The sequence below is a fragment of the Myotis davidii genome, unplaced genomic scaffold, assembly GCF_000327345.1.
Source record: "Myotis davidii unplaced genomic scaffold, ASM32734v1 scaffold169, whole genome shotgun sequence".
Taxonomy (NCBI): Eukaryota; Metazoa; Chordata; class Mammalia; order Chiroptera; family Vespertilionidae; genus Myotis; species Myotis davidii.
Genome location: NW_006383005.1, coordinates 1,673,133 through 1,684,784, shown reverse-complemented (window position 1 = coordinate 1,684,784; position 11,652 = coordinate 1,673,133). Strand labels below are relative to the sequence as shown.

Here is an 11,652-nt window from a genome sequence, read left to right as displayed (position 1 = left end):
GGTGCCCCAACTCCCCTATCAGCCCTGCTCTGAGCCTGACCAGGGGCTGCACCTAGGGATTGGGCCTGCCCTCTGCCACCCGGGAGCAGCCCTAAGCCAGCAGGTCGTTATCTCCCAAGGGGTCCCAGACTGCGAGAGGGCACAGGCCAGGCTGAGGGCCCCCTCCCCCCCGAGTGCGTAAATTTTTGTGCACCTGGCCTCTAGTATTTTAAAAAAACAAAAAATAAAATATGAACTTCAGAAGGATACAACTCAATCCATAACAAAGCAGCAATGTAAAAATACTGAAAAATAAATCACCACAATACTTAGAATATCAATCAGACTGAGGATGAAATAACTATTTAGATTGTTTTACATAAAAAACTACAATTACTACAGTATCAGAGATTTTGAAAATAAATGTACAATATTTTGTAGGGGAAAGTTCAACTGAAGAATTTTGAGAATACAAAGGAATGTTTTATTTAAAACTAAATGTACTCAGTCTTTTTGTAAAGAGGAACCACTTTCAATTTCTGGAAGTTTTGTGAGATTAAATAAGTAGGACTATATGAGAGGGTTCTGACAGTAAATCCCTTGTGGAACTTACAGAGGACCATCTATACAGGCCATGCTATATGGGGAAGGGGGAAGATTCTTCTCATATTACATATGAGGAAACCGAAACATAGAGAGGTTAAAAAGTGAACTCTTAAGGGTACATAATTTATAAGGTGGTAGACCAAAGACTATAGTTCAGTTTTCCTAACTCCTGCTCCAGGCCTTTTCCCCATATCACATTAACTATAATAATTTCACAGGCCAAAGGAAAGAAATATTCCATATTAAATAACAATAAACAAACATAAAAGTTTACATATAAGTAGTAACTTCAGTAGTCATCTGTTTTTTTCCTATTTATTTAATGTATGATGATACTTCTGTCACCTTCCTAAAGAAGAAAGACTATTTATCCAGATTCCTAATGACTGTACAGTCAATATTTTATGGTCACCTATGTGAAAAGCATTATGATAGAGATCCAAAAACTCTGACTGGATTTTGTGCAGCCTTAAATACTACACATCAAATATCTTTAGTCCAGAGGTGGCCTAAAATCTGTCTAAATGTATGAGGCATCACATTCTCTATTTCTCTATTATAATCAACTTAACTCACCTTGATTATATAAATAATTTTAGGTGTTTATGCATAAATTTCTGAAGGGATAACCTTCAGTTTTAAGAGAATGGTTAAGTACAGATAAAGGGTTAGTTAACTAGCCACACGAGGCTACTGAAATTAAATTTAGAAATCAGTTCCTCAGTCACCCTAGTCATCATCATTTTAAACAGCACAAATATAGAATAGTTCCACTAGTACAGAAAGTTCAATTGGATAGCAATGATCTAGAGATCCCGAAATATTACATCTCAAAAACGTATCAAAGAAAATATTCCAAAAATAAAGGCCTCTGCGGGTAACTATATTCATGAATGTCAACAATATACCAATAGGTCTTCATCTTTTACCAGTCATACCAAAATATTTGCAATGACATGTATATGGGATTGCTTCAACCCACTTTAGTGTGTGGGAGGGCGGAGGGTATATGTGCTATAGATGAAACCCATCCTAAGTTGATAATTATTGAAGCTGAGTAACAGTTTATGGGAGTTCATGATACTATTCGCTGTATTTCCTGTTATGTTTAAAATTTCCCATACTAGGTTAAAATAATATTTTAAGAACCCAGAAACATACTTGGTTCAATCACAAATTCACTTCTCAAATATATATCATTTATACATATTGCCTACTTCTGAATTTTTCTTGACTCTCCAAAACTCTACTGAAACCATTTAAAAATTATTGATTAGTTCTCGCTCAAGCCAGTATGGCTCAGTTGGTTGAAGTATCGTCCCATACACCAAAGGATGGTGGGCTTGATTCCCAGTCAGAGCACATACCTAGTTTTCAGGTTTGATCCCCAGTCGGGGCATGTGTGGGAGACAACTGAGAGATGTTTATCACATTCATGTCTCTCTCTCTCTATCATTGTATCTTTCCCTTCTTCTCTCTAAAATCAATTTTAAAAAATAAAAATTATTAGTTTTTGACAAATCCAATGACCTTTACTGAGTCATTATTTTCCTCAACTTGAACCAGTCAGACCAGATACTTAGTATATCAAACCTCTCTCCTCCTAGGTTTTTAGTTTTGTTTTATTCTGTTTTTCCTTTAAATAGTTTCTTTTATATGTATTTATTATTGTGAGCAACATCAAGGTCTTTCTGAAACTAAGTGGGGTAAAAATCATAAACCATTTAGTTATTCAAAAATATTTAGTGAGCTGCAAGCACTGTGCAATGTGCTTAAAATACAGCAACGAGTAAGAAATTTATGAACACATGCCCTAGCCGGTTTGGCTCAGTGGATAGAGCATCGGCCTGTGGACTGAGGGGTCCTGGGTTCGATTCTGGCTGGGGGCACGTGCCTTGGTTGCAGGCTCCTCCCCGGCCCAGGCCCTGGTCAGGGCTTGTGCAGGAGGCAACCGATTGGTGTGTTTCTCTCGCATCGATGTTTCTCTCGGACTTTCCCTCTCTCTTCCACTCTCGCTAAAAATCAATGGAAAAATATCCTCAGATAAGAATTACCAAAAAAAAAAAAAAGGAAAGAAATTCATGAACATTACCTTTGTGGAACTTACAGACCAAATGGAAAACAGAAATTTTAATAGACAAATAATTACAACTGTATTAAAGGCAGCAAGAAGAAGTACTGAAAGTATAAAGAATTCTGGGAATCTAAACCACTCTGAGGAAGTCAGCAAAGGCTTCTTTGAAGAAGTAAGTTCAAGCTGAACTCTAAAGGATGAGCTGGAGAGATCGCCTTTGACTAAGATCAAGTGTGGTTGATAAGCTGGAGTTAACCAGGCAAAGGGAGTATGTAACAAGGTGGAGATTAGTGAAGAGCTACAAAAATGGGGGGGGGAGAGGGAGGCCAGTATGGCTGAAAAAGAGAGAGATGGTAGGAACTGTGTTCAAGATAAGAATGGGAAGATGGAAAGGAGCCCTATAATGTAGTATGGGCCATGTAGATCCTTTGGAAAGATTTTAGACTTATTCTAAGACTCATTTTTAAAATTTACAAAGGTGGGGTTGTCTTATTTTAGTTCAAAAAATTTTTAACTACATATATCATAAAATTTACCATTTCAAGAACTTTTAAGTGTGCAATTCAGTGGCATTAAATACATTCACACTGTGTTTTTTTTGTTGTTAATCCTCACCTGAGGATATTTTTTCCATTGGTTTTTAGAGAATGGAAGGGAGTGGGGAGAAAGAAACATCAATGTGAGAGTCTGCAACTGAGGTACTTGCCCTTGACTGGAATCAAACCCGAGATGCTTCAGTCTGAGGGCCAACACCCTAACTACTGAGCAACCCAGCTGGGAACACACTGTTTTTGTTTCAAGAAAGTTACTCTGATTTACATTTTTATAAAGTCCACTTTGATATCAATGTAGAGAATGGACTGAAGGGGAGGTCCAAGAATAGAGGCTGGAAGGTACAGAGAAAAAAATGTAAAAGATTTATATCTACTTTATTGCTCCTTGCTAAACTATGAGCAAGAATAGAAATTATATCTGAAGTTTTAACAGCTATATCCCCTGAAATGGATATATGACCTATAAAATTCTATGATTCTTAGAGTGGAAGCTTTAAAAAGCAAAGACATGTTTTGTATAGCATGTAACACCTTAATGGGGTATCTGGGCAAGGTTTTATGCAATCTCACAATAGCAGGACAGGATAACCAGGTAGCTCAATTCGTTAGAGTGTTGTCCTAATAAATCAAGGTTTCGGATTCCATCCCTAGTCACGGCATATACAAGAATTAACAGCACTAACTGGTTTGGCTCAGTGGATAGAGCATCAGCCTGAGGACTGGAGGGTCCCAGGTTCGATTCCAGTCAAGGGCATGTACCTTGGTTGCGGGCACATCCCCAGTAGCGGGTGTGCAGGAAGCAGCTGATCGGTGGTTCTCTCTCATCGATGTTTCTAACTCTCTATCCCTCTCCCTTCCTCTCTGTAAAAAATCAATAAAATATATATTTTTTAAAAAAGAATCAACCAATGAGTGCACAAATAAGTGGAACAACAAATCGATGTTTCTCTCTCGTTCCCTTTTTGTTTCCTTCTCTCTCTCTCAAATCAATAGATAAAAACTTAAAAAAATAAAGAACCCTTTGAAATTAAGATAGCAGAAATTGCCAGGCCGGTGTGACTCAGTGGTTGAACATCAACCCATGAACCAAGAGGTCCCAGGTTGGATTCCTGGTCAGGGTACATGCCTGGGTTATAGACTCAATCCCCAGTAGGGCTTGCAGGAGGCAGCCGATCGAGGTCTGTATCTCAACGATGTTTCTATCTCTCTATCCTTCTCCCTTCCTCTCTTTCTCTAAAGTAAATAAAAACATATTTTTTAAAAATGATAACAGAAATACAACTTGATAGAATGAAAAAGTTAAGAAAATCTTTTGAGAATTAAATCAGAAACATAAAGAAATGAAAAAATAGGCAAGATAAAATCAGAGCATCAATTCAGGAGGCCTAAGAAGAATTTCAGAGAACTGAAAATAAAGAGGATAGCATTCTAGTTAAGAAAATTTCCTGAAACTTAAAAAGAGTAGTTTCCAGTATGAAAGGATTAATACCTATTATTCTGTACATAAAATGAAAATAGAGCCTGGCCAGTGTGACTCAATAGTTGAACATCAACCTATAAACCACAATTCCATTCCTGGTTAGGGCATATGCTCGGATTGTGGGCATATGCTCAGGTTGTGAGCTAGGTCCCTGGTGAGGGGCATACAGGAGGCAGCAGATCAATGATTCTCTTTCATCACTGACGTTTCTATCTCTCTCTCCCTCTCCTTTCCTCTCTGAAATCAATAAAAATAAATGTGTATTTAAAAAAAGAAAATAGACATATCATTATGAAAGATCAAAAGACAAAGAGTCATAATAGCAACACTAGAATCTTCAAGGCAATACATTAATTCTAAACTCCACCAAGGACTTCCAGTGTTAAGGCTTGTACAGATACATTTTCAGATACACAAGATCTCAAAAACGTCCTCTCGTCTTCCCTTAACTACCTACTGCAGGATATGTTTCATGTAATGAGGGAGTAAACAAAGAAGAAAAAAATATAATTTGAGAAACAAGGAATCCATCCAACACATCCAATAAAAAAGAGAAGAAAATCTACCAACCATAAGGGGGTAACTAGTATAAATTAGAAAAGGTCAAAAAGTTCTGGGAGAGATGTCCTAAGGAGATCAAACTGAGGGAAAATCTGATGCATTCTGAAAAGTGATTTACACTGTTGGTAAAGAGTTTGGGAATAAATAAATGATGTGCATGTAAATTAAACAAAGGAAAAAAGCAAGTTAAATAGTGACACAACAGAATACAAAAAGACATGCAAGAGAGTACAAGTAAACTGTATACTACATGACTCAGCTGTGAATATCATTTACCTATTAATAATGTAAAGATTAAATACCAATCTAACCAAAATGAATGATATCTATATTTAGAGGATGGGGAAAACAACACCACAAAGTTAGTATTACCATATCAGAAATGAAAAGAGTTTAGAAAGATTAAGTAAACTGTCCAAGATCACACAATAAACATTGGGGTCAAGATTAGAAGCAGAGCCTGATTATCTCTGGAGCTGTCTTTCTCACAATATATTGTCTTCCCAAAAAGAAAAGCTTTAACAAAGCATGAGGATAGATTTGAGAATTTCAAAACAGGGATGTTTGATATTAAAAATTACAAAATGTGGACCAGCTGGTATGTCTCAGTGGCTGAGCATCGACCTATGAACCAGGAGGTTGCAGGTTCGATCCCCAGTGTGGGCCATGCAGGAGGCAGCCAATCAATGATTCTTTTTCATTATTGATGTTTCTATCTCTCTCTCCCTCTCCCTTCCCTTCTGAAATCAATAAAAATATATTACAAACAAACTACAAAATGTGTCTTCCTGGTGATATCTAACAGGACAAAGTAACTTAAGAGTGATCCAATTTAACTGTCCCACCAAAGAACAGTCTGCCTTAAGGAGACCTAACAACTAAATCAAATGCAGTATCCTGGATGGGATCCTGAAACAGAAAAAGGACATTAGATGAACTAAAAACATCTAAATAAAATATAGAATTAGGTTAATAATGATATCAATACTGGTTCATTCATTGTAAAAAATGTACATGAGAGGTGTTAATTATGGAAGAAACTGGGTGTAGAGTATATAGAAACTCTATTATCTTTGCACTTTTTCTGTAAATCTAAAACAAAAATTTTATTTAAAAACAAAAAAACAGAATGGGAAAGCTCTCTATGTACTAATATGAAAGGACCTTTAGAGTATATTGTTAAGTGGAAGAATCAAGTCTGATATATCTTATGTAAGGGAGAACAAGAAATTATATTCATATTTGCTTGTGTCTACATAAAGAAATCCCAGAATATACACAAGAAAACATACATAATTACTAAAGGAGAAAGGGGGTGGGTTGAGAAAAATGTGGTTATATTACTTATTAATAACAAAGTTGGAGGGGGGGAAAAGTGGTCCAGATTAAAGCCATATGAGAAATGGATTAGATACCTTCTCAAAGTCTCCTCCAACGACAGAATGCTTTAATTAAAGAATTTCAACTAAAGATGCTCAAACTATTAGTCATATTTATAATGTGTCTTCTCTGAAACTCCATGCTCCATCCATTATCATTTCTCTGAGCCTTTTAACTCTACTTTTCAAAGTAGTTGCACTCATTTCACTATATTACATTAGGAAGTATATCTTTCTTCCCCAATAAAATTTCTTAAGAGAAGGTTCTACCAAACCAATGACAGAACAACAGGGTACAGTGTTGTTGTTTTATCCTCACTCAAGGATATTTTTTCCATCGATTTTTTTTTTTTTTTTTTTTTTGTAGAGAGAGAGTGGAGGAAGCGGGGAGAAGGGGAGAGAAACATCATGTGTAAGAGAGACACACTGACTGGTTGCCTCCTGCATGTGCCCCGACCATGGTGGGAATCGAGCCTACAACAGAGGTATATGCCCCTTGACTGGAAATCAAACCTGAGACCCTTCTGTCAGACCCTTCGGGATGATTCTCTAACCACTGAGCAACTGGTTATAGCAGTTTTTAGTTAACATTTGTTAAGTTAAAATATTTAATGAGCTCTTCTTATGTGCCAGGCACTCTTCTAAATACACTTGTTAAATAATTTAATGTTTACAGTAAGTTTACATGATAGACCCTATTATCTTTATTTTTAGATTTAAAAAAAATTGAACCCTGGGTGGTGCTGTTAAGTGGTTAGAGCATCTGCCCGAGCATCAAAGGGTCTCAGATTTGATTCCTGGTCAGGGCACATACAAGAATCAACCAATGAATGCATGTATAAGTGGAACAACAAATCAATGTCTCTCTCTTTCTCTCAGGTCAATAAAGAACAAATCAATCACATAAGCAGAGCTCTTCAGAGGCTTCAATAATTTGTAAGTGCATAACCCATCTTTAAAAAAGTTTAAGTTCACTGATCTAGCCAATCTAAATTCTTAAGTACGCCTAGTCTGTCATAGTAAAATAATTTTTTTAAGTCAAAAGAACTGATGTAGCACTGGCCAGTATGGCTCAGTTGGTTGGAGCGTCATCCCATACACTGAAAGGTTGCAGACTTGATTCCCAGTCAGCATACATACCTACGTTGCCCATTCTCAGTCAGGGTACTTACAAGAGGCAACCAGTCAATGTTTCTCTCTCACATCAATGTCTCTGTCTCTCTCTCTCTCTCCCTTCTTCTCTCTCTAAAATCAATTTTTTAAAAATATTAAAAAATGTTTAAAGAATTATTTTAAAAAGAAATGTTAAAAATTTTTGTTAAATACCATGAAAAATAAGCAGTAATAGGCGAGGTATGTGCTTTTTCCTGATCTCACGTTTCCTAATTTGTAACCTATAATATTTGTTTGTAGTAATATCCAGGCCGATGCTCTGTCCACTGAGCCAAACCGGTTATGGCTGTAGTAATATCTTCTACAGTAAACGAAAATGACATTCCTAAAAGTACCTCTGCATTTCAAGACAATAGCGACAGGTAGTAAAAAAGGGATTCCTTGAAGAAACTTGAGATTCAAATCATGTATTTCAACATTCCTTCATTAAACCATGTATACTACTGAAATATAAAGAAACCATAAGAGCATATAGGAAGACTACCAAGATTGATGTCATTTATTCAATGAGGCTTTGTGTACTGAAACAATAAGACCTTAAATTTTTGATAAGATGAAAAAAGTCTAAATTTTGCTCAACTCAAAAAAAGTGTGAAATCCTGGCCAGTCTTTTTTTTTTTTTTTTTTTTTAGTGAAATGGTGAGGACAATAAATTACTGGGTTCCCTGCCCCAGCTAAGCATCTGCAGTAACCCTGAATACAATCAAATAATGTAAATATAAAATGTTATTGTTAAACCATTAATTATAGAAGGAAAAAATTTAGGTCTCTCCATAGCAAAGATTAATATAGGTTATAGCTTTGGTTACTTTTATATTCAACCATTCATTCACCAAATATTTCAAGTACATACTATGAGCCTGGCACTGGGGATACAATGAGCAAAAAAAAAAAAGTTTTTAATCTCCATGGATGGGGGCTTGCTTGTATTCTGCTGTGGGAAATAGACAAAAACAAACACACAAGCAGGCAGGCAGGCAGGAAAGCGGTTAGGAGCCAGCAGTCCTGGATTAAGAGAGGGATGTCCGACTGCCGGGCCTAAATCGGCAGTCGGACATCCCCCAGGGGTCCCAGGTTGGAGAGGGTGCAGGCTGGGCTGAGGGACACCCCCCCACCCCACGCAAGAATTTCATGCACCAGGCCACTAGTAAGAATTATAAATGTGGTAAATGCTATTAAGGAAACGAACAGGCTTTACCACAGATTAGTCTCTGAAAGCTGAATTGTGTAATTCTAAAACCTAAAGATAAATAATTCATGAAGAGTTACATCAAGATGACATGGATTCTACAGATCTTTACTAATGTACAAAAATTACAGACATTGCCCATAAAAACAAAGATCAATCTGTCATTGTCAAAGCTATTGGATGGCATTACTTAGAAATATAGTAACCTCAAAAGATATAAACCTCACAGTTACATAGAGTTAAAAATAAAAAGCATATAAACAATCCTAAAAAATATTCTAAGAGGAGCTTAAGAGGATAGGACAACTAAATATGTTATCCAGAAATTAATGCTGAAACAAACAAACAAAAAGACAAAAACGAAGGAAATCTGAATAAACTATGGACTTTAGTTAATAATGTATTATTAGTTTATTAATTGTAACAAATGTGCCATACTAATGTAAGATATTAGTAATACTGAAAACTGGGTGGGGCTATGTGGAAACCCTCTGCGTGATCTTTTCAATTTTTCTATAGATCTAAAACTGTTCTGGCCCTGGCTGGGTAGTTCAGTTGGTTAGAGCATCATCCAATATACCAAGGTTGTAGGTTCAATTCCTGGTCAGGGCAAAAACAAGAATCAACCAAAGAATGCATAAATAAGTGGAACAAGAAATCAATGTCTCTCTGTCTCTGTCTATCTGTGTCAGTCTCCCTCCCTGTCACCATCCTCCCTCCCTTCCTCTCCCTCTAAAATCAATCAATCAATCAATAAAAAGAAAAGAAACAAGATTATACTTACTTCAGGAAAAGTCATAAGCAAAGAGAAGGCTACATTTTTCCTTGGTAAGAGGGGGAGGGAAAATATTATGTTGAAAAGAGAAAAATAATTTCTCAGGTCCAACTAGAAGCAATTTTGCAACTAATACTAACCTAGTTAGTGTTAGTATACATAACTCAAGTTCGGAACTTGTATCAGTTAGTTATCTTCTTTCCAACCAAAAGATAACAAATGTTTTCTATAACCTAACCTTTCTATAAGACAGCTAGAGGGTAACTCAGTTTGAAGAGTTGGGAGAAACTAATCTCTCAATGAGTGAATTCTAAAGGTGACCATGAAAAGTGTGAGAAAAACAACGGATTATAATCTCTAAACTGCCAAGTATCAAGTTTGCATAATGCAGCATAAAATTGGAATTACCACAGGAAGTAATTTTCTACACAACCATCACAATATTAGGATCCTGTATCTAACACAAACTATAGCGACAGCAGAAGCCTGACCAGGTAAATGAGATAACAATTTCACTTATCAGATACTCTGGAATATTAAGCATAAAAGAGTCATTTAGCTGAGGAGATATTACATATTAAATCTAATTTAGAAAACTAACAGATGAATCAATCCCTACTCCAACACTCTCCTAACCCCAAGGGAAATCCTCCAAACAAAGATGTTCGTTATTCTCAAACCTTCTCTCCCAGAAATCGTAAATATAGGACTGGAAAATACTCAGGAAGAAATGGGATAACTAACAGTTTCCCCAGCAATTCCTGTTTGCACCCCCGTGAGGACAATCAGACACTGCTTCATGCAGAAACGAGAAAAAGGTGAGGTGAGATGTGAAAAATTCCAAGCAAAACGATCATGACATGGCATCTGGCAGAGGTCGGGAAAGCACCAACACTGTCAAAAGAACTGTCAGGAATGAAAGTCAAGAGAAGAAAAGGTTTTCCAACAAGCCACAGCCTAACCCAAGGGGCAAAAATCGCCACTGCTGCCGCCACTCCCACCCCCACCCCCCACTACTCCATCCAGTCGTCTCCAATTCAGATACCTCTCCTCTACAATTCAGACGAATTCCCCACCCAGGTGAAAACTATCCAAGAATTTTATTCGACCCCCACTCCCATTAGATCCGCACTTCTCAGGGCCCGGCCTCTGGGGAAAACAACGCCCAGATCCCACCCGCCTGGCCCAAGGCTGCAGGGGGCTGGTTCCCGGTTCCCGGGAATGGGCCTCGCCAGGGTGGGCCTCACGGAGCCCAGGCGCTGGGACAAGAGCCAGAAATAAGGGTGGGGCTCCAGGAAGGGGGCTGGGTGTGTGAGACGACGGAGACGGAGGGAAGAAAGGGAAGGACAGGAGGCTGGTGCTGGGCGGCGTGGGGAGGGGTCTGGGGAGGGGGACCGACGGAAGGAGGCCGGGCTGCGGGGAAAGGAGACGCCGGAGCCGGGGACGAAAGGGTCAAAATCCGACTGACGGGTCGAAGCGAAAAGGCACCGGTGGCTCAGAGGGGTCGGTGAACCCGGGGGAGGGCTGGGGGCGGAACCGAGCGCGAAGGCGAGGCCGGCAGGGAGCCTCCGAGGACGGAAGGGCCGCGCTGGGGGCGGTGCGGGGACGCTGCAGCCAGGAGTGGGGGAGCCTGGCTAGGAGTGGGGGAGCCGCGCACTCACCGCTCTGCTCCCCCAGGAACACCAGCTTGAATTTCCTCAGCGGATTCCCGAAGTCTCCGCCCGTGGACATGATGGAGCCGGAGGAGCGACTGCCGCCTCAGCCCAGAGACCTCCCGGACCGACGCTGCTCCCACCGGTTGACGAAAAGGGCGGGTGCCGAGCTCTCTCGGCCCCTGCAGGGCCGGGCGGCGGAGCAAGGCTGGGGCAGGGCTCCTCTTCAC

The 11,652-nt window shown here is 38.9% G+C and overlaps 1 protein-coding gene across 3 annotated transcripts in view; it reads right to left on the bottom strand.

Moving 5' to 3' along the window:
- Positions 1-11,646, bottom strand: part of RAB6A (RAB6A, member RAS oncogene family) — a 60,508-nt gene extending 48,862 nt beyond the window's left edge. For 2 of the 3 annotated variants that reach the window (XM_015557492.1, XM_006777941.2), the window contains exon 1: positions 11,432-11,646. In XM_015557492.1, the coding sequence (XP_015412978.1) occupies positions 11,432-11,501 (70 nt within the window). In that variant the 5' untranslated portion in view covers positions 11,502-11,646. Of the gene's footprint in view, positions 1-2,178; positions 2,183-3,607; positions 3,613-11,431 lie in introns of those variants that run through there. The other variant, XM_015557493.1, reaches the window with a different exon arrangement.
- Between the last annotated feature and the right edge of the window lie 6 nt (positions 11,647-11,652).